The following is a 20,951-nucleotide window of genomic DNA, read 5'->3' on the forward strand; positions in this document are numbered from 1 at the left end:
CTTTCAAAGACTCGCCGATTCCTGGGGACGAGCTTAAAAAAAAATATATAAACTTTTTCTTTTTTTTTTTGAAAAAAGCAGCACCATGCCACTTCGCAGAAGGCTTGCAAACATCCCACATATGAAAGAGAAAGGCGGCGCGGGGAGATTTCGGTTCCTCCCAGCACTTTCAGGGAGAGGCGCTGCCAAAATGGCTGGGTCCAGCTCTCCACGTGTGCAGCCGCCGCCTCCCCCCCAGCATCTGCTCGCAGCCTGCCCGAGGCGGGTGTGCGAGCTCAGCGCCACCCCACAGGGCTCTGCTGCTCCCATTCCCACCGTCCAGCTGCCAGGATGGGGGAGGCAGAAGGAAAAAAAAACAAAAAACAAAAAACCCTCGCCCCCAGCTCCCCTTGGCTGGCCGGGTGCTGAGCAGGGCACCCAGGGGCTCTGCCAGCAGGTAGCAGAGGGTGCTGCAGAGCAGAAGGGAAAGCAGCCTGCTTCAGAAACCTGCTTCGAGCCACGAGGGAAAGGTTTCAAGTGAAAGCAGCAGCACACGGGGAAGCCAGCGGTCACTTTTGGAATCGGCCCCGCTCACCACGCTGCCCCCGTCCCGTCCCCGAGCCCCCAAAACAGAGCGGTGCCTGTCCAACCCCCCCCCTCCACACACTACAGACAGGGCTCAGAGGAGCTGTTTATGGGAACGGGGCAGGCGTCACAACGGTGCTGTGTTTTTCCACAAGGTTTTTTGGCCCCAGGCGTGGATAAATAAGTTCGGATAAATAAGATCAGGGAAGTCACCAGCCAGCCACAGCCGCCCCCACCCCACACGGTGAGGTCTGTGCCAGGCAGACCTTGGTGCAGCCTCAACCAAAACCCCCCCAGGGCTCTGTGGATGCTGCCCCCTGCCCAGGGCAGGGCAAGGAGCTCTGCTTGAGCCCCCCAATGTGGGGTGAGCTGCGTTGCTGCTGCTGGGGGCACGGGGAAGCCGCCTGGGTTCTGCTGCCATGAGCGGGGAGACGGCGCCTGCTGCACGAGCAGGAGGACCCCGGATCACAGATGCCCTGAGCAAGGGGATCATGTTCCTCGGAGAACAAGCTCACCTGCCATCTGCTTTGCCCTAAACAACACGGCAGCGTCCTATTGACACTGCTCCTACCTGAGCTGGAGCACATCTCCCCCCCCTCCAGGCTCCAGGAGGCAGGGAGCCCACGTTCACCAGGTGGTGACAATGCCCTGGGATCTATTGAGAAGCAATCCGGCGAGGCAGGGGGAGCCAGGAGGCACCGTGGGGTCTGCCCCCAGCTCCTGCTTCTGCAGAGGGTTTTGTGCACGGGGACATCGCTGTTTGATGTGAGCAAGGCAGGCACCGGCCACGGAGGAGGCACCAGCAGAGGATGGGGTGGGGGGAAGGTAGCAGGGCCCCTGGGGAGGGATTTTGGGTTTCCACCAACTGACCAGGAAGCCTGGAGCAATAGCACCAGCTGCCAGAGGTCCCTGCGTCGATCCCAAGTACACGGAGAGCACCTGGAGTCAGCTGCCCTTCCTAAATACTCCAGAAAGCAGACATCACACCCCAAAGGGGACAAATTTTGCACCCCAAAGAGGATTCACCAATATTTGCATCAGGAGCCCCCCTTTCCCCAGTCCTGGAGGCACCAGGACAATGCGCGGTGCCTGCTCGGAGCCCCACGGCGCACAAAGTGTGCGAGCCCAGACAGAAAGCCAGTTATTCTCATCCCGAAACTCGGCACAAATAAAGCGTCGGACAAACACCTGGACCGCGTCCCAGCAGCACAGTTGTTCCTCTTTCCCTTCCTGCACCCCCCTCCCTTAAACTCGGAGGATCACTTATTAGTGTGGTAGGCTGCTACCAGATGGAGCGGCGAGGAGTGCCAAGAACAGATCCCTGGCTCGCTGGGGAACTTGGAGCAGCTCTGCCCACCGCTCGCTAACTTTTTCCAAGCGAGAAGCGAGCCCCAGAGGTATCGGGAAGCTCGCTCCAAATGGAAAGGCCAGGATCGAGTTACTGGGGAGAAATCTGCCGGGGAGGCTCCTCGGGTCGCCACCAGGAGTTTGGGGCTCTTGCCCGAGCGATGCTCCTCGCTAGGTGAGCCGGGGGCTGGCAACGAGGCACATCAACCCCACGGCCCCGATCCCCTCGTTGTGGCCCCACGGCCCCGATCCCCCCCCAAGGACACGCTCGGCACGAGGAGGACAGCCACCGCCGGGTGTGGTTTATTGCAGGGAAAGGCATCTCCTCGCCGAGGAGACGCTGAAGTCACGCAAGCACAGCAGATGGAGGGAACGGGGACCCTGCTGACACACCTACGTGAGATATTTCTGGCAGCCTCGCGTTGCCTTTAGCCCCTTTGTGAGGAGAGGGGGGGGAAATAAAAAAATAATAATTAAAAAAAAGCAGTTTTCCCCTTCCCCTGCCAACGAGGGGAGCAGCACAGCGCCTGCCTGCAGGGCTCTGCCCCGAATAGTGAGTGGGGCTAGGTGGAGGCGAGCAGGGTCTGGCCAGCAGCACGTGGCTGTGCGAGCCCCAGCAGAGGATGCCGGAGCTGTGCCAGGCTCCCAGGGGGCAGGGGAAGGCCACTTGCTCCCTGCCCACCCAAAATTCACACCCAGTCCCTCCGGCCAGCCCCATTTCAGCGGCAGGATGCCAGCACGGAGACGCATCCAGAGCGATTGCTTTAAGTCCAGCAGGAATTCGTGGGAGCACAGAGCTCTGCCGTGAAGTCCTGCCTTGTCTAGACGTCCTCTGGAGGGAGATGAGCAGAGCAACCTCATCGCCGGGCACAGCAGAGGAACCTCCCCTGCCTCCACAGGACAGCAGCCTGGTGCCCGCAGCTGCAGATTTTTAAATCCTGTATGTATTGCTGCAGAAATTACATCCTGTATATGATGTGTATTTGGGAGCAGCCGGTCCCCTGGACACCCACACAGTCTCCCCTCCACTCTCAGAGGCCTCGCACTATCTGCACACAGCCCCACCTTGATCCAGAAAGAGGTGGAGGCAGAGGAACTCACATTAAAAGATGAGCCCAGCCTTAAATGCTGCTTCCAGGGAGCAGCCAGGCACCCCAGTACCCAGCTGAAGCCACAAGGGGAAGGCTGAGGACCTGCTCACATCCACCAGAGCTCCCCGAGGGGCACGGGGAGCTGCCAGCCACCTCCCTGAAAGGCAGCACACAGATTTACTGCTGGGGCAGCGTCACACGGGGAGGAAGCCCAGCCCTCTTCCTCCTGCTCTCTTGAAGAAAGAAACTTCGGAATTTGGCAGCCGGCCACAGCTCGAACAGAGGAGACCCTGTGCTAGGGCACGTTCAGAAGAACAGCCTCCTCCCGGCCAGCACTAACGTTGCTTTTCCCCCCTCTCACTGCTGCTTGGGGACAGAAGATGTCGCCCCCCCCAGCCCCTGTGGGAAGGATGAGACCCTCGGGGGCAGCTCTGGGTTCACCTTGCCCAGCCCTTTCTTCCTCCCCAAGATATTCGAGGCCACCACGGGTCCCAGCTGGAGGGGCTGGGTGGGAACAAGCCCTGTCCCTGCAGCTCCCTGCACCCTGCTATGGGTGCTGACCCCATGCAGACCCCAGCCCAGGGGGCGAGGGCCATGCCAGCAGCCCCCAGCCGCTCTCAATTCCCTCCACGGCCAGGCACGGCCACGCCAAGCAGGAAAAAGAGAACCAAAGGCAGATTTCCATGCGCCATCTGAGCACCTTGGGGGTAGCGGCGAGCCAGGCAGCTCCGGAGGGAGGCTGCTGAAGGGTTAAGGCAGCGAGCGGCATCAAAGGGAGCTCTGAGCAGAGGGGGGTGAGAAGCTGAGATGGGTCGGGGTTGCGCAGACTCCTTGGAATCTCAGGAATTTCCCATTATTATCCCACTTCCCTTGCAGCAGCGTGGAGGGAGAAAGCACTGGAGGGACCCCAGGGCCGTGCCTGTGGCCAGGCTCAGAGCTGCCAGCGCTGGCCTCGGGGCGCAGGGGAGGACAAGGAGGAGAGCTCGGGGGGCTCAGCTCCTGCACAGACCTGCTGCTCGCTGCAAACCAAGGCCCCCCAAGCTCTCAGATCCCAGCACAGCAGATTTGGGGACCCGCAGAGCCACAGAACAGGCGCTGGGGAGCCCCAGCAGCTCAGTCCCCCCCTCACCGTGCCATCACTGCAGGGGTTTTCCTTCCACCTTTAAGGCAGGAGTTCTGACCTGCTGCCAGGGGCCCCCACTACAAGATAATGAGGGTTATTTGCTGCTTCTCACACCACTGCCACTTGAGGTAGGGTCCCAGGACACAGCATTACCAGCAGATTTGGACGCTGCATGCCTCACCCCATCCAGTTTGCCCACCAGGGACGGGTCACAGCCATCACGAGCACATGGTGCCAGCAGTAACCGAGCTGAAGGGGAAGTTTTTCTGCCAGAGCACCATTGGTTGGTGAACTTATGGCTTCTCCTTTCCATTCTTAGACATTAAGATGATTAATACCCATCTTACAAGGATGTTGTCAGGATTACAGTTTTTAAAGCACTCCGCGAACGGAACCTGCTGTACGAGAGCTTAGTGTCACATTATCTAATTTTCCTTCTCAGGCCTGTTAATATATAAGAAGCTGCTACAAAAACCTTACTGCAGAGGTGCTTCCCCCACATTAACATGCACAGCAAGCACACTTTTACTTACCTACGGGCTGAGCAGGGACTAGCTGCCATGACCCAGCCCCAGGAACCCAGAGAGCTATCGCTGTTGGACTTCAACACACGAGCACGCTGGGTTACCACTTAAATCTCCTGACTCCAGTGATCATCCACTGCAGAGGAACTGACTAAGGAGAACTTTAAAAACCCGACACAAAGGCAGCATTGATGTTTTTATGCAAAGCTTCCTGCCTAAACAAACTGCGCGCTGCACATCCCATTTAAGACCTCCTCGAGTGAAAAACCAGCCTCAGAAGGGAGCGCTGGCTTGGAGTCACCCCTTAGTGCTCAGAAAGTCTTTGTCAGCGCTACCACGCACAGCCAAGGGTCTTCTCTTGGGAAGAAAAAACAATCATGGAGACCAGCAAGCACCAAAGAGAAGCAGGGAGCTGAGGAGCGGTGCAGCCAGACACTCGTGCTGCTCCTGCCCCACACGCTGCTCCCAGGGCACGTGGCAGCAGGCGAGGGTGAAGGCACTGGGCTGTCACCCCCCACAGGCTGCAGTGACACCCCCGTGCCCCATTTCTCTGTCCCCAGGCACCTGCATTCAGCTGGGGGCACAAGCACCTTCTCGTTTCCTCCCCCTTTCCAGGGATGGAGGCTCACAGGTTAAGAGCAGCTCCATGTAAACGCCTGCCTCCATCTGAATTTTATCCACCCTTGGTCTGGAACTCAGAGCAGAGGCCATCGGCTGGCATTTCTGGTGGCAAAGGTAGCTTAAAGGGGCTTTAATCAGCCTGTGTCACCCCATCAAACCATCCTGCATCCCCCCTGCAGTCAGAGCTTCATCTATACTTCCGGGAAACGCTGCAGAGCAGTGGGGAAAGACCCCTCCTGCTGAGCAAGGTTGGGGCTCCCCGTGCCCCACATTTCAGGGCATTAAGCCCAGTGTTTGAGAGGGAGGAGGGTCCAGCAACCCCCTCAGCACCCCCAGACCCAGCACAGCCCCAGGAGGCAGTGGATACTCACGCGTTGCAATACGGCTTCTTCTCGTAGCCCTTGTAGTTTTTCATGTTTAGGGTCATCTTGCAGATCTCGCAGTGGAAACATGCTTTATGCCAGAACTGCAAACAGATGAGAGAAGCATTAGCACGAGCGACTTGCTGTTCCGATGGGACGTGGCCCTGCCCTGCACAATTCAAACTCAGCAGCTCCTTCAGCTGAGATAGCGCTGACATCCCTGACCCCAGCAAGACCCAGGGATTGACAATTCTCTTACCAGTTTAGGACAAAGCAAATCCCCCCTCTGCCAACGTCTTATCTCAACAGGGCAGCAACATGTATGGCTTAGCATTACAGCAGCACGCTGCCTTATCTCCAGATCGGGAATTCACTGGGCTAGGCCAAATCCAAGAAGGGAGACTGTCAGCAGAGTTAACAGCTGTGGTTCGCAGGCTTCAAAGTTACCGCTTTGGGTTTTTCTGCTGATGTGAGCCAAGAGATAGCCAGAAGAGCAGGTCAGGTGAGGCTGCACAGAGATGCTGAGCCAAGGAAACGAAGATAGCGAAGGAAAGGTTCTCGTGAGAAGCAGGGGGACCAACGCAGGTGTCCCAAAAGTCCTCATCACCCTCCTGTGGGCTCAGTGGCTCACCCCAGCCCTCGCAGAGCCCTACAGCCCCCCTGAGATGCTGGGTGACCCCACGCACGTCTCCCCAGGCAATAAGATATTTGCCAAGCACCCCATGGGGAGAGCAGGCTGGGTCAGGAACAGGTTGAGTTCAGGAAAAGAGACTGGCAAGCAAGGAAAGGTGGTTTCTAAAGCAAAGCAGGCCCAGGGTTGTGTCACATCACAGGTGAGGAGCCACCACCAAACCAACATTACGTGCAGGTGACCAGAAGTGTAAAAAGGAAGAAGAAAGAGGAGGAGTTTTAATGAAAAAAGGAGGATGCTGTAGCACAGGAAAAAACACAAAAACACAGCAGATGAGATGGGAGAGCCCGATGAGACCCGCTCAGAGCTGCTTCATCAGGGAGCTCGGGGAGACAGCCAGGGCTCTGAGTCAGGCTACGCTCAGCACACACTGAGAACAGCTGGCAGCAGCTGCTGCGCTTTCCACCTTCAGCTTTTTCCACCCTCCAGCTTCTCAAAAGTCGTTTTCCAGCGCCAGCTGGGCGCTCTGCACAGAGCCCAGCCGAAGCCCTTGTGCCACCTAAGCCCAGGTACCACACCCCGAGCACAAACACGGCCGCGCTGGCGGGCGATGACTCAGCCGAGCAGGACAATTTGCTGCCTCGTTTCAGTTGCTCAGAGCAACATATTTGTTCTTTTCCTCCAGTCACACGAGTTCCTCCACAGCCTGCTGCTAGAGGGGCTCTCGCTGCGTCGCTCTGTGCCAGCACCTTGCCCCTAGCTCGCATCCAGCCCCCATGGGATTTTTCTTCCCCCTTCCTCTCCAGGATTTCGGACTGGACAGAGAAATCAACAGCTGCGTCCCCAGAGTTTTTGAGGCCTCTGGAAAGTTGCAGCCTTTCAGCTGTGTTATTGCCACCCCACAGGCAGCTCAGGGCCCTTCGAAGGCTGGGCCCTGAAGAGGCTGGGGTGCCCGGAGACCCCCCCAACCTCTGAGCCTCGCTGCCTCTGAATTATCTCACCCCTAACAGCATCACCACCAGGTCCAGGAACCTCAACCAGCCCCGACGAGGAGGCTGTAGGGCTGCTGCAGCCAGCACAAGACCAGCACCCACAGAGGCTTCCCCTCCACCACCGCAGAGAAAGGGGACAAGCTTCGGAGAGCTTTCTGCAGGAGCATCGACCCCTGCGCTTCCAAATCCAAGCTTAAAATGCTCGGAGCACCTGGAGCAGGCCCCAGGTACGACCACACAGCTCGCCGTGCCCGCAGGCTGGGCTCCACCAGCACCAACCCGCTGCCATCCAGGCCGGGCGCTCTCCGGGCACGCAGAGCTTTGAGCACCGCCACTTGTGGCAGATAAGGGACAGGGCTCACAGCCAGGGTGTCCTGCACCCATTTCGCAGTCCTGCACCCATTTCGCAGTCCTGCACCCATTTCGCAGCTCGTGCTGCAGCTGCAGAGCATCCTCCCGGCAGCCAAACCACAGCAGCACACCCGGGAGCAAGCTCAGGAGCCGGCACCACCCGAGAGGCGGAGGATTAAGACGCCATCAGGAGAGACTAACGGGGCTGGGGACACTCCTAACGAGGTTTTCGTAATGAGGTTTCACACATTAAGGGCAAAGTCTGGTTTCTGCTTGTTTTAAAGTCACCCAGCACAGCACCCGGTGGTGGGATGGGGTGCGGGGAAAAAGGACGGGCACTGCCCGGTGCCCGCACGGGGCCTTCACCCCTCGCAGGGTGTCGACATCGGAAGGGGAGAGGCAGAACTTCGCCCCACGCAGCCTCCCTTCGGCTGCCGCTTTTCTAAAGCCCAGCAGAGAAGCAACTTTTTCCGCATTTGCTGCGAGCCTGAGAGGAGAAGCTGGGAGCTGCCCTTCCTGATCTCGCTACCAGGACGCCGGGGAGAAAATCAAACAACATCTGCCCGTCACAAACACCAGCAGAGGCACGGAAAGCCTCCGTGCAGCCTCGCACACCTCTCCTCCCAGGAGCCCTTCGCGCCTGCTGCCTTGGGTCCAACTCCAGCCTTGTGCAAACAGCCCCGGAGCTGCCCTTCAGACTTTGCTCGGGGCACAGCGAAGCAAGGGGGACATCCAACCTAATAAAACTGCTTGTCCTGGGCTCTCACGGGAGGCAGCCGGGCTTTTCGGCAGCCAGGGGTGCCCCGGGAAGGATTAACGAGGAGCTGCTTTGTTAGGGGGTGCTGTACGTCAGGAGGGGACTCGGAACAGAGGCCCCAAAAGCAAGGGATGACTGCTACAGCTGGCTGCTTGCCCCCAAAAGAGCTAGAATACGTGGAGCGAGGACACGGTACGAGGACGCACATTACTCATGCCTTGATGGCAGAGCACAATTGCCAGCTCAGAAGTAGTACAGAAGCCAGAGGCTGCCTGCACAGGGAGAGGCGACGTGCCAGCCCTATTCCCTTCCAGTTATCCCCACCTCGGAGCCCCCCCCGGGGACACTGGGCTGAGAGCGGAGCACGAAGCCCTTCCCAGCTCAAAGGGGGAGGGGGGGGGGCAACATCATCCCTGAAAAATGCGAGGAATAGGGTCTGCCGAGCTGAGGAATGTCGCCGCTGAGATCTTTGCATTCTTGGAGTTACTTTTTTTAGTCCCCGTCTCGGATGGTCCCAAAAGCCTGGGGCAGAAGGAGGAGGAGGAAGAAGAGGAGGAGGAGGAGGAGAGCAGCTCTGCTCGCCAGGAGGGGGGTCCCGGGGTGGGGGGGGGCCACGGAGCCCCGTTGGCAGCCGGAGGACAGCGAGGGATCGAGGCTCGATCTCCTCTTCTTCCTCCTCCTCCTCTTCCTCGTCCAGGCTTAAGGCCAGACCCCGACAGCACCCAAGGGGGGGGGGGTTTGTCGCGGTTAAAGCACCCCCACGGGGAACCCGGAGCCGGGAGGCAGCGAGCGGAACCGGAGACTTAAAATAAATAATTAAACAAATAAAAAAAATATATATTTTTTTTAAAAAAGCACATAAAATAGCAAAAAAAATCCGGCGTTAACACGAACCAGATGCGGCTCCCGGGGGGCAGCCCCCGCTGCCGCTCCCCAGCCGGCCGGGACTGCACCCCCCGGACCCCCCCCATCCAGATCGGACCCCCCCCAGATCCAGGTCGCCCCCCCCCATCCAGGTCGCCCCCCCTTGATCCAGATCGCCCCCTCCCCGGTACCGGGAGCCCCGGGGGCGTCCAGCACGGAGCGTGGCTGAGCAGATACCCCCCCCGGGACCCCCCCCTCTTGTGTCCCCCCCCCGTGCCCACCTTGTCGAGGCAGTTGACCTTCTCGGTGGGGTACACGATCTTCCCGCAGCGGGCGCAGTTGGGGTTCATGGCCGGGGCTCCGCTGCCGCCCGCCGCCGCCGCCGCTTCTGGGCCGCCGCCCGCGCCCCGCTCCGATAAATAGGGGGGGGGGGGGGCGGACGGAACGGGAAAAGGGAGGGGGAAAAGCATGGGAGGGGTTTTTTGGGGGGGGGGGGGGGGCGGAGCGGTAGAGCGCGCCCACCCACGCGCGCGCCCCCCTCCCTGCGCGCGCGCGCGCACACGTGGCCTTGCACGCGCGCCCCCCCCCCCAAAGTGAGCAAATCTGGGAGGGGGGGGTGCACGCGCGGCACCACCCCCCCCCCACCACACACACCCCACGAGGGGGGCTCCCCGCGTGCACGCGCGTGGTGCGCGGCCCCTTTGCACGGGCGCCCACGCGCGCCCCCCCCCTTCGCCCCCCCCCGGGACCCCTGCGCGCTCCCCCCACGCGTGGGGACTCAGCACGCACTTATAGCACGCGGGGAAGCCCCAGCGGCAGCCGGGGGTATAGCTCAGTGGTAGAGCATTTGACTGCAGATCAAGAGGTCCCTGGTTCAAATCCGGGTGCCCCCTCGAGAATTGGCTTTATCTTATTTTGCTTTATCTTATTTTGCTTTATCTTATTTTGCTTTATTTTATTTTGCTTTATTTTATTTTGCTTTATTTTATTTTGCTTTATTTTATTTTATTTTATTTTATTTTATTTTATTTTATTTTATTTTATTTTATTTTATTTTATTTTATTTTATTTTGCTTTATTTTATTTTGCTTTATTTTATTTTGCTTTATTTTGCTTTATTTTGCTTTATTTTGCTTTATTTTATTTTATTTTATTTTGCTTTATTTTGCTTTATTTTGCTTTATTTTATTTTATTTTATTTTATTTTCACTTCATTTTTTCACTTTACTTCATTTTTAAAAATTCTTCTTAGTTTTTAATTTTACTTCATTTTACTTTACTTCATTTTACTTTACTTCATTTTACTTTACTTCATTTTACTTTATTTTATAAAATTCTTTTTAGTTTTTAATTTTACTTCCTTTTACTTCATTTTACTTCCACTCCCACACGCGTTTTCCCTCTCACCGTTTCGAGCACGGACACGCAGGGCGCAGCCATGTGGCCCCCATGGGTGCCTCCTTGGGGTGCGTTGCAGAGCTTGGGGCCAGGCCGGCAGCCTCAGATCCCGACCCCACAACCAAAGGCCGGGGCAGGGCAGGGCAGGGTAGGGCAGGGCAGGTCGCTGTCCCTGCTCCTGTCCCTGCTCCCACCCGGGGGACAGCTGCACCCCAGATCCCCCCCTTATCTCATCCCAGAGCCTATCTCCAAAGAAGGAACCTCACAAAACCTCCCCGCAGGAGCCCTTTAATAACGCACACCCACACCAAACCCTCAGCTCTCTTCCCCCTTCTTCGTTTCAGGATGCGGCTTCAAATTGGTTTCCTTCACTTAAAAGCAGCTCACCCGCTCCTCTCGCAGGGCGCCCACTCCTTCCCTTTCTCGTACCTCACCCGGCACTTCCCACCCCCGCCAGCCGGCCTCCCACCCTTTCCTGGGCCATCTCGCCTTAAAATAAAGCACGTTTTCCTGCGCACCCAGCTTGCTGGGACGTCCCCGTGGGTGGTTTTTGCTCTCTCGGCTCGGGAGACGCCTCTGGGTGACAGACCTCACTCGTCACCCAAGGGTTTTGGGAGGGCCTGCTCCCCACACGCCACAATTCGGCCCCACACGCCACAATTCGGCCTCACCCTGCCCGTGGTGAAGCTGCTGCTTCCCCGGGGCAGCCGAGGACGTGGCTCTGCCGGCTGCTGTCCCACCTACGGCTTGATTTAGCTTTGATTATTTTATTTATTTATTATTTTTTTTCCAGAGCTGCATCTTGCGTCTGGCACCCTCGGCCTGGCCCCATGCGTCAGCTCGCCCTGGTGGGGTGGCTCTGGTGGTGGGTGGGAGCCGATGGCTTTTTGGGCTCGCAGAGCAGCACAGGATGTTCGTGCTGGTACCCCAGGCGATGCTTTGGTACCTCCCTCATCACCAAAATCCTTGATTTTCCCATCAGCAGCCCAATTTATGGCTGTTAAAACCTGCATTATTTCCCCTTATTTCCTCTCAAGCCATCAGGCTGCGTCCCCAGCCCTGCACAGAGCACTGGGGAGAGGTGGAACGCGGGGAGCTGCATGGCTTGTGCCTCCCCCCCGAAATTAAACGTGAAACCCCCCGAATAAATCAATTCCACATCGCCCCCAGGCACAAATCTTCGTGCTGTGGGCGAACGGTGCAGGGTTTAGCACAGCTGCCAGGGCTGGAAAATCCTCGTGGGGGCAAAATCCGAGGAAACCAAACCCTGGGGGCTGCCCAGGGGAGCCCTGGACCCCCCCTGCCCCATTCCGGACCCCCCCTGCCCCATTTTTGCCCCCCTAAACCACGGGTAAAAGGGTCTCGGAGCAGTGCAGGGGCAGCGCGGGGGTATAGCTCAGTGGCAGAGCATTTGACTGCAGATCAAGAGGTCCCCGGTTCAAATCCGGGTGCCCCCTCTTTTCGCATCCCCTCCGTTAATTAATTTATTTACAGCCCCTTTCTTTCTATTATTATTTTTTTTTCCCCTTTTTCAGCAACAAAAAAAAACAAAAAGAAGGATTTTCACCCCAAATCCCCCCCCTCCCCCCCCGCCTCGGTGCTCCCGGTACAGGCGCTGCGCCCCCGCCCGCCGCCTCTAGGGGGCGCCCACGTGCCGCACCCTGCACGTGACACCCCCCCTCCACGTGACACTCCACCTCCACGTGATCCCGGGAGGAGGGGGCGGTGCCGCCCCATATCCCGGCGTGCCCCGCGCGCCTCCCTCTCTTCCGGCGCCAAGATGTCGAAGCGAGGTGAGGCGGGAGCAGGGCCCGGGCCCCATCCGCCGCCATCCGCCCCCATCCGTAGCTCCCGGGGCCGGTGCCTGGTCGGGGGGATCCCGGGGGGAATCCCGGAGCCATCCCGGAGCGCCGCTGGGCCCGGGGATGCGGCCGGGAGCTCGGATCCCGGAGGAGGCCGCAGCCGGTGCCTGAGCCCCGGCGGCCCCGCGTAGGCCGCGGTGGCCTCACGCCTGTTCTCTGCCCGCAGGACGCGGAGGTTCCTCCGGAGCCAAGTTCCGCATCTCCCTCGGTCTGCCCGTGGGCGCCGTCATCAACTGCGCGGACAACACGGGTGAGCGGGGCCTGGGCCTGCTGATGGGGGGTCAGGGAAGGGGAACTGGGGGTCAGGGAGGGGCTGTGTGGGCCCAAAACGCGGTTCTCCCCCTCCCCTAAGCGCTGGGTCTTGCTGTGTTTTAATTAAGTCGTTGTGGGAGGGCCATGCAGTGGCATTGCTTTGGTGCAGCCGGTGCTGTGAGCTCCAGTCGGTGTTTTGATAGGGTGCTGCAGGGGAGGTGGTGCTGTGCAGCGTGGTTGATGCTGAGCTTTTCTCTCCACAGGCGCCAAGAACCTGTACATCATCTCCGTGAAGGGCATCAAGGGGCGCCTGAACAGGCTGCCGGCGGCTGGCGTGGGTGACATGGTCATGGCGACCGTCAAGAAGGGCAAGCCAGAGCTGAGGAAGAAGGGTGAGTGTGGAGAACGGGGGCTGTGCCTGCAGAGCGCTTCTCAGCCTGAGCTGCAGCACCTCTGAGAGGCGTCCCTGTGAGCAGGGGGCTGCAGGCCTTCCCCTGCAGGGCACTGGGAGTCCTGGCCTTGCACGGCTGCAGGAGGCAGGTGCCCGCTGTCCGGAGCGCTTGCTCCACCCTTCTAAAAAGCACTTGTTGGGTCTGCGTCCAGTGGCTCAGTGAGTTGTCGTGGAAGGGCAGAGAAAAGCATCGCTTTTGGGTGAAGTGGCAGCTCGTGCTGTTTATTTCAATCAGTGGTGTGACAAACTCTGGGAGCTTGCTGCTGTCCTGGTGGGGAAGGAAAGGCTTCTTGCTGACTATTGTCTGTAAATTGACAGACTTAGAAAGAAATGTGAAAAACAGTGACTTTTAGGAGTAGAGATGCAGTTGTCAGCTTTAAGCATGCTGTTGTCTTCAAGATAGCTTCCCTTAGAACCAAGGAAAACACCACAGGCTATAGGACGTGAGACATGATGGCAGCTGACACTTTTGTAACTGAGGTACGACTAAAACCCTGACATTTACACCCGTGTCTCTACACGAACTTGAAGCTTCATTCCAGTACAGCCAGTGAGTTGACAGAGTACTCTCTTATCAAAGAGGTGAAGTTCATATCAGATTTCCCAAGTTCTGTAAATGTGCAGTTGTTGCAGCTGATCAGAACTGATCGGAGTGGAAAAAATGCTGCTACTTACAAGGGTGGTTAAAAAAAAAAAGAAATTGGGTAGAATAAATCAGAAGTTTACCCTGATGGCAATGTTGTAATTCAGCTCCCTGGTGAGGTAGCATAGATAGGGGATGTTTGGGGTTAAATGCTGCAGCAGAATTGCTCCTCTGGGGTGTCTGGTGCTGAGCAGGGTGCTCAGGGTCCTGAGTTTCCTGCCCCTTTCCCTCTGCAGTGCACCCAGCAGTGGTCATTCGGCAGCGGAAATCCTACCGGAGGAAAGACGGCGTGTTCCTGTACTTCGAGGACAACGCAGGAGTGATCGTAAACAATAAAGGGGAGATGAAAGGTACGGCCGGGAGCCCTCCTGGCAGAGCTCGGCCAGCCTGGGCAGAAAGTCCTGGATTCTCCTCAGATTTGAGAGCGCAGCCAGGCTGACCTGCTGTTGGGGCAGGATGTCCCTTGTACCGTCACCCTGCAGGGCTCTCTAACGCGCTGTCTATTCTCTCTCCTCGCCAGGTTCTGCAATCACAGGCCCCGTGGCTAAGGAGTGCGCGGATCTGTGGCCCAGGATAGCCTCCAACGCAGGGAGCATTGCGTGAACGCGCTCAGCTTTGCAGAGATTAAATAAAAGTACTTGTACCAAACGCAGAGTGTCTGTCTTGCCATTGCTAAGCTCGAACTGCACTCCTATGCTGGGCGTGACGGTGTTAAAACGAACTTACTGCAGGTCTGGGGAGCCTTTTCCACAACTTTGCGTGCAGGAGAGGGGGCCTGGTGGGTTACGATCCGGTGCTCAGCCTCTTTTGAGGTGGGTTGTCGTGTACTGGAACTCCTGCATCCAGAGGGTGCCTGCCCTGGAAGGACAGAGCTCCCCCAGCACCGACTGAATTCATCCAACATGGATAAAAACAGAGAGCTCCTTTGGAAACTGTTCTATAAAAACCATTTGTTCCAGAAAAACAATTTGGAAATTGTTCTATAAAAACCAGGTGGAAGAAATCTTCCTGAATGGGCAGTTTTAACTGCTTAAGTCTGATTCTGTGTGGGGAAAATTCCTGCTCAGGTCAAACTGTGCCCAGCAGGCTGAGAAGCGCTTCCTCAGACCTTGCTGACGACAGCGCAAGGACACAGCGAGCCCACTGCTGCCGGCTGAGGTCGTGGCTGCAGTTTGTGCCTCAAAACCTCGACCAGTGGTGAAACAGCCTTGGGGGGGTCACTGCCAGTTTGGGGGGGACCTAAAGGGGCTCAGCGTGGGTTGTGGGGCGTTGCCTGGTGCTGTAAGAGCTCCATCAGCAATAAGAAATAACTTGGGATGTTCTCTGGCTGAAGAGCTGTGAGCGTGTTTTTGGAGCTAAATGCTTTGCTTGAGGAAGTGGCAAAAAAGAGGTTGGATGTTTTGTGGTGTTTAAGCCAACATCTTGTGGCCTAAAAGCAGGTTTTTAGACATTTCTGCTGGGAAGTGACAGCATTCAGTTCCCCTGATGGTGCTGGAGCTGTTGGTGAGGCCGTGGGGAGAGCTGCAGGCACCTGCTGAGAAACAAGCACTAAAATCCAAGCATTCTCCCTCAATCTATCTTTTAACAGGCTGATTTACCAAGACTTTCTCCTAGGTAGCACACTGCCCGGCTGGAAGGCGGAGGCGAGGCTCCAGGTGTTGGCATTTCCTTTTCCTGCAGCCTCCCTGTGAGGTTTGGGTGCCCGGCTGGCAGGGCAGGCGCTGAGCACACACAGGCTGCGTTTCTGAGGTGGGTGCTCCCAAATGTTGGGTTTTCCTCCTCTGTCACGGGGTTGCTGTAAGGGAAAGCCGAGTGGGAAGCGGTCGGTGTGTCCGTGTCCCCCAGGAGCCTGCGAGCAGGCGTGGTGCGAGGCCAGGAGGAGGCCAAGGAGAGAGGGAAGTCCACGGGGAGCCCAAGGGGAGGATGAATTCAGCAGGAGCCGCGCTGGAGGTGCTGCAAACAAAAACTCTGGAATGCAGCAGGGCTGCCCCAACTGCAGCCACAAGGAGCTTCCCAGGCAGGTATTACCCAGGTGGGGGTATAGCTCAGGGGTAGAGCATTTGACTGCAGATCAAGAGGTCCCCGGTTCAAATCCGGGTGCCCCCTCCCCTTTTTCTCCTCTTTTTGACCCCAAAAGGTCCAATTGGGGTTTGTCAGTTGCCAGCTTTCCCCTGAGCTCTCTGCAGGGAACGTCCTCTGGCAGATGCCACCAAGATTGCTGAGAGGAGAGGACCGGCACCACGGATGCTGTGAGTAGAGAGATGAGTTTATCCTTAAGTGGTGCTTTCTGTGCTGGGAGTACTTCACTGAATTGTGCTGGAATTGGTTGGAATGAGCAGAAAAATCCCATCCAGGAGGGGGCTGCCACAGGGGGTATAGCTCAGTGGCAGAGCATTTGACTGCAGATCAGGAGGTCCCTGGTTCAACTCCAGGTGCCCCCTGGGGGTGTCCCTCTCCTCAGAGTTTTTAAGGGGTCACAAGAACTGTAACAAGCGAAGGTTTGCAGTTTCATCTTCTCAGAATGCTGAAAAATGCCTCAGTTTAGGGGACATTTCTGGAATTGTCTTTCCAGTAGGGATTTTTCTGGTCTCTGAAGGGCTCCACCTAACACGAGGTCTTGGAGAGGAGCTCACCTTCCTCTTTCTTGTTTTTCACGTTAACAGAAACCTTAGAATGGTGGCCAAAACTAAAAACCACGAGACAGTGCTTCTCTCTGCTAAGTTACAGAGCAGTAAACCAACACAGAGTAAAATCAGAAGAGGAAGCAGGCGTCACTGGAGAGGGATTGGGGAGGTTGCCTGGTAGGGAACAGAGAACCAGAGAGTGTGTCCTCTGAGGGAGGTTGGGGTCTCGGTATCTTGGCCCCTGTGATGTTTTAAGCTTGGATTAAAATCTCCCACAGCAGGATTTGCTGCATTTGATTCCTACTGGGGACAGGTAGAAAAATAGGGGAAGAACTTGGTTTAAACTGGTGTTTTATTTGTGTGTGCAGCCAGCCAGAGGGAGGGGGTATAGCTCAGTGGTAGAGCATTTGACTGCAGATCAAGAGGTCCCTGGTTCAACTCCAGGTGCCCCCTTTTTTCATGAAAATAAATGTGTTTTCATCACCTTTAACTTCCTTACGCTTTGCCCAAAGGGCTGGTCTCTGAACTTGCATATCCAAGACACCCAGCACTCACCTGAAGATGCGTGGCCCAGGTCCCTCTCCTTGGTGGTGACTACCCAAAGCTGGTGGCTGCTGAACCCTGGGAGTTGTTGTTCTGATCAAGGAGGAAACTTTTGGCAGCTCAGGGCTGTGTAAGTACACTGTGTTCATCTGTGATTCTGACTGAACTCGCTTTATCAGGTATGGTAAGGTCCAAAGGAGCCTGGCACACAAAAAGGCAGCAGAAACTATACAGACCTCTGTATTTGTGTTTTTTTTCTGCTCCTTGTCTGGGTGTGAAGCCAAGGGGGTATAGCTCAGTGGTAGAGCATTTGACTGCAGATCAAGAGGTCCCTGGTTCAACTCCAGGTGCCCCCTTGCAATGGTGCTTTTTTCCTTTTTTAAGGAAAAAATGAGGTGAACTCCCCACTTTTAGAAGCTGTGTGTTGCTGCATTGCCCAGAGGAGTGGGCTCTGAACTTGCATATTTAAGACATGAAAAACAGCCAGAAAATGTATGGCCCAAATCAATACCCTTGTCTGTGAGAAAGCAAAGGGGTACACGAAGTGCCTGTGCCATGGAATTAGCTCCTTTTTTTCCGCTCCCCAGGCAGATACGAAGCCAAGGGGGTATAGCTCAGTGGCAGAGCATTTGACTGCAGATCAAGAGGTCCCTGGTTCAACTCCAGGTGCCCCCTCTCTTTACCTCCTTTTCCAACCTTTCTTCTTTGCAGGCAGAATAGGGAGAGACCTTCTTACGCTTCCCATGCTAGAAACCACTCCATGTCCTTTTACCAGGAAGAAAACTGACTTTTTTCCCTTTGTTTTTGCTGAAGAAGGCATGGAAAAGCCAACAAGGTGCTTTTGCAGCGGTGGGATGCAATTCCAGGCTTTCCTGCCCCAGTAACTGCCTTTAAGGATGGAGTACACACCAACCACGGGGTCTTTTTTAAAAATCTGGACCTCCCCTGCAGCGTTTATTGCAGGAAAATGGGGTCGGTGCTGCAGGAATCAGCCCAGAACTGATCCGAAAAGGGAGCAGCCACAGCCGGGCGCTGCCTCCCCGCGGGGGTCTCGAACCCGGCCCCTCGGGCCCCGCGGGCGGCCGCGCTCCCCCTGCGCCACGCCCCGGGGCTGCGGCCGCGCCTTGGGGGGCCGCGCGTGGCTCCGGGGCAGGGCGCGGGGCTGGGAGCCCAAAGGACCCCGGTTCGAGGCCCACCATGGGCGGAACCCACCCCGGGGGGGGGGGTCGGGGGCCTTCTCCGGTGCTCGGTGCTGCGGGCAGGCGGCTCCCCGTGTGTCTCGGTTCTGTGGGGGCGCCCCTTTATTTACCTGCGGTGCTGCTCGGAAAGATTTTGGGTTTCTTCCCTTGGGGGGGGGAACGGGAGCCGTGAGGGGGGGGCAGCGGCCCCTGCTCCGCCACCCGCCTCCTCCCGCCATCTTGGCGGCGCGGCGGAAGTGACGTCATCACGCGGCGGTGAGGAGAGGGGGCGGAGGTCGGGGCCGGGGATGGAGGTCGGGGCCGGGGGCTGCGCCCTGAGGGCCGGGACCGTGACCCGGTACCGGGCTCCGGTAACCGTCAACCGCCCCCTTACCTGCCTCAGGAGCCTCTTTCGGGTGGGATCCGGCCGGTACCGGGCTCTGGAGCGGGGCTGGGGGGGGGGCCCGGCCGTTAACGGGTGTTGGGTGAGGTGGGCCCGGCACCGGCTGCGTGGGCCTGTGGGGTGGGGGCGGGCACAGCTCGGTCTCCGCACCTACAGCTCGTTATCCCCGCTTATAATTAATTATCCCTTGGCTTCATTACCTTAATTACACGCCCCGGTGCTCCCTGCCTGTGGCGCGTTACCTCTGGGGTGAATTATTTTACCCTGCAGCCTTTGATGTCTGCCCGGTGCTAAATAAAACGTTTGTGCTCGTCCTCACAGGGCCCGGCCCGGCTGGAAGGCGGCGGCGAGGCTCCGGGTGTCGGCGTCTCCCTGCCCTACAGCCTCTGGACAGTCAGTGAGGAAGGCAGCGAGGCCGCGGGCAGCACCGGAGCTGCTCCCTGCCAGGTTTGGGTGAGGCCCTGAGCACACAGGGGCACGGCCGAGCGCCTTCGGAGGCCTCCTGAGGTGGGTGCTTCCAGGTGGTGTGTTTTTCTCCCCTGTTATGAGGTGCTGTAAGGGAAAGCAGAGTGGGGAGTGGTTGGCGTGTCCCCCAGGAGCCTGTGAGCGAGGCCTGGGGCTGGTGAGGCTGTGAGGAGGCCAAGGAGAGAGAATTCCTGCGGGAGCCGTGCCGCAGGTGCTGTGAGCACAAGGCCTGGAATGCAGCAGGTGTTGCCCAGGTGGGGGTATAGCTCAGGGGTAGAGCATTTGACTGCAGATCAAGAGGTCCCCGGTTCAAATCCGGGTGCCCCCTCCCCTTTTCCTCCTCTTTTTGCCCCCAAAAGGTCCATCTGGGGCTTCTCAGTTGACTGCTTTCCCCTGGACTCACTGCAGGGAACGTCCTCTGGCAGACGTGGAGGTAGCCAGGCATGAAGAAGAAGATTGCTGAGAGAAAGAGGAGCGGCACCATGAAGGTTGTGAGCAGAGAGGTATTTCCTTCAGTGTTTTTAGTGCTGGGAGTACTTCACTAAATCGTGCTGGAATTGTTTGGAATGAGCAGAAAACTACCAGCCTTGGAGGAGGCTGCTGCAGGGGGTATAGCTCAGTGGTAGAGCATTTGACTGCAGATCAAGAGGTCCCTGGTTCAACTCCAGGTGCCCCCTCTTTTTCTTGTCTTTCTCAGCCTGCTTTTGGCCCAGGAAAGCTCAGGGCTTCTGCTCTGAGTAGCTCTGCACTGTTTTTGTGTAAGTTTGTGATTTTCTGTAGTAACTCTTTGCAGAAATTACATCCATTGCCCTGTCCAGGCTGCCGCCAAGTTAATCAATCTTAACCCGTGGTCAGACACTGGGTGTGCTTTTAAAACCACCTCATGAAAGGGGTGTTTCAGGGGGTATAGCTCAGTGGCAGAGCATTTGACTGCAGATCAAGAGGTCCCTGGTTCAACTCCAGGTGCCCCCTAAGGACTGTGCTTTTTTCAGGAAAAAGGACGAGGCGTTTGCCTCATCTTTAGATCCTTTGTGCTGCTGCGTGGCCAAAGGGGTGGTCTCTGAACCAAACCCAAGACCCAAACCCCAAATTAATCTAAAAACTCAGCCCAATTTGTATGTGTGTCAGTGACCAAGCAAAGGCACGATGCTGCCTTCTGGGCTGTAGGAGTCGTGGTTTTGATCAGCCCAGAGACCTCAGTGCTTCCACGCTTTGTCTCCTGTCTTGATGCTCTGAATACGCTTTGGTGTACATTTTAATACGAAGGAGGCTGTCAAATAAATAAGAAAATCTACCCAGTGGGCATAAAATTTGGGCTCTGTATTTTTCTTCCTGCACCTTTCTGGTTGCAAACCCAAGGGGGTATAGCTCAGTGGCAGAGCATTTGACTGCAGATCAAGAGGTCCCTGGTTCAACTCCAGGTGCCCCCTCTCTTTACTTCCTTTTCCAACCTTTCTTCTTCGCAGGCAGAATAGGAAGAGACCTTCTTATGCTTCCCATTTCAGGAACCACTCTGTGTGCTTTTACCAGGAAGAAAACTGACTTTTTTCCCCCTTTTTTGTCCCTATAGAAACCTCCACTCCCCCCGTGTGCCTTTTAATGTTTCTCCCAGGCTGTGCCCCGTGTGTTTCGGGTTTTTGCAGGCAGTAAATCCTCGCTGGCAGCCCATAGAAGCCGCCTGTCCCCATAACCCCAAGCAGGGGGAGCCCCCCCATAAACCCACTCAGGGGAAACCCCCCCCCAATAACTGCAACCTGGGAGGAGCCCCCACCCCCTGACCCCAAAGCGGGGGAATCCCCTCCACCAACCCCAAAGTGTGGTGGGGGGAAATGCCCCAAATAACCCAAACAGGAGCAAACCCCCCCCCCACCCCCAAATAATCCCAACCTGGGAGGAGCCCCCCCC

General features: G+C 57.1%; 2 protein-coding genes and 2 long non-coding RNA genes across 4 annotated transcripts in view; 2 read left to right on the forward strand and 2 right to left on the reverse strand.

Moving 5' to 3' along the window:
• The window catches only part of LASP1 (LIM and SH3 protein 1), a 28,519-nt gene extending 18,864 nt beyond the window's left edge, over positions 1 to 9,655 (reverse strand). The window contains exons 1-2 of the mRNA XM_084496436.1: positions 9,509 to 9,655; positions 5,642 to 5,736 (exon numbers count right to left, since the gene is read on the reverse strand). Of these exons, the coding sequence (XP_084352562.1) occupies positions 5,642 to 5,736; positions 9,509 to 9,577 (164 nt within the window). The 5' untranslated portion in view covers positions 9,578 to 9,655. The remainder of the gene's footprint in view (positions 1 to 5,641; positions 5,737 to 9,508) is intronic.
• Positions 9,656 to 12,267: 2,612 nt separating this feature from the next.
• Positions 12,268 to 14,481, forward strand: RPL23 (ribosomal protein L23). Its single transcript, XM_084496437.1, has 5 exons — positions 12,268 to 12,418; positions 12,654 to 12,737; positions 13,003 to 13,131; positions 14,070 to 14,183; positions 14,354 to 14,481. Exons 1-5 carry the CDS (start codon positions 12,406 to 12,408, stop codon positions 14,434 to 14,436), a joined length of 423 nt encoding a protein of 140 aa, XP_084352563.1. The 5' UTR covers positions 12,268 to 12,405; the 3' UTR covers positions 14,437 to 14,481.
• On the reverse strand, positions 14,432 to 17,042 carry LOC311422918. Its single transcript, XR_014685531.1, has 3 exons — positions 17,013 to 17,042; positions 14,767 to 16,080; positions 14,432 to 14,566 (listed from the first exon to the last, which is right to left on the reverse strand). It is a non-coding gene; the product is annotated as an uncharacterized lncRNA (long non-coding RNA).
• Positions 17,043 to 18,476: 1,434 nt separating this feature from the next.
• Positions 18,477 to 20,356, forward strand: LOC311422917. Its single transcript, XR_014685530.1, has 3 exons — positions 18,477 to 18,608; positions 18,903 to 19,088; positions 19,455 to 20,356. It is a non-coding gene; the product is annotated as an uncharacterized lncRNA (long non-coding RNA).
• The last annotated feature ends 595 nt before the right edge of the window (positions 20,357 to 20,951 follow it).

Source organism: Aythya ferina (genome assembly GCF_964211825.1).
Source record: "Aythya ferina genome assembly, chromosome: 23".
Classification (NCBI taxonomy): Eukaryota; Metazoa; Chordata; class Aves; order Anseriformes; family Anatidae; genus Aythya; species Aythya ferina.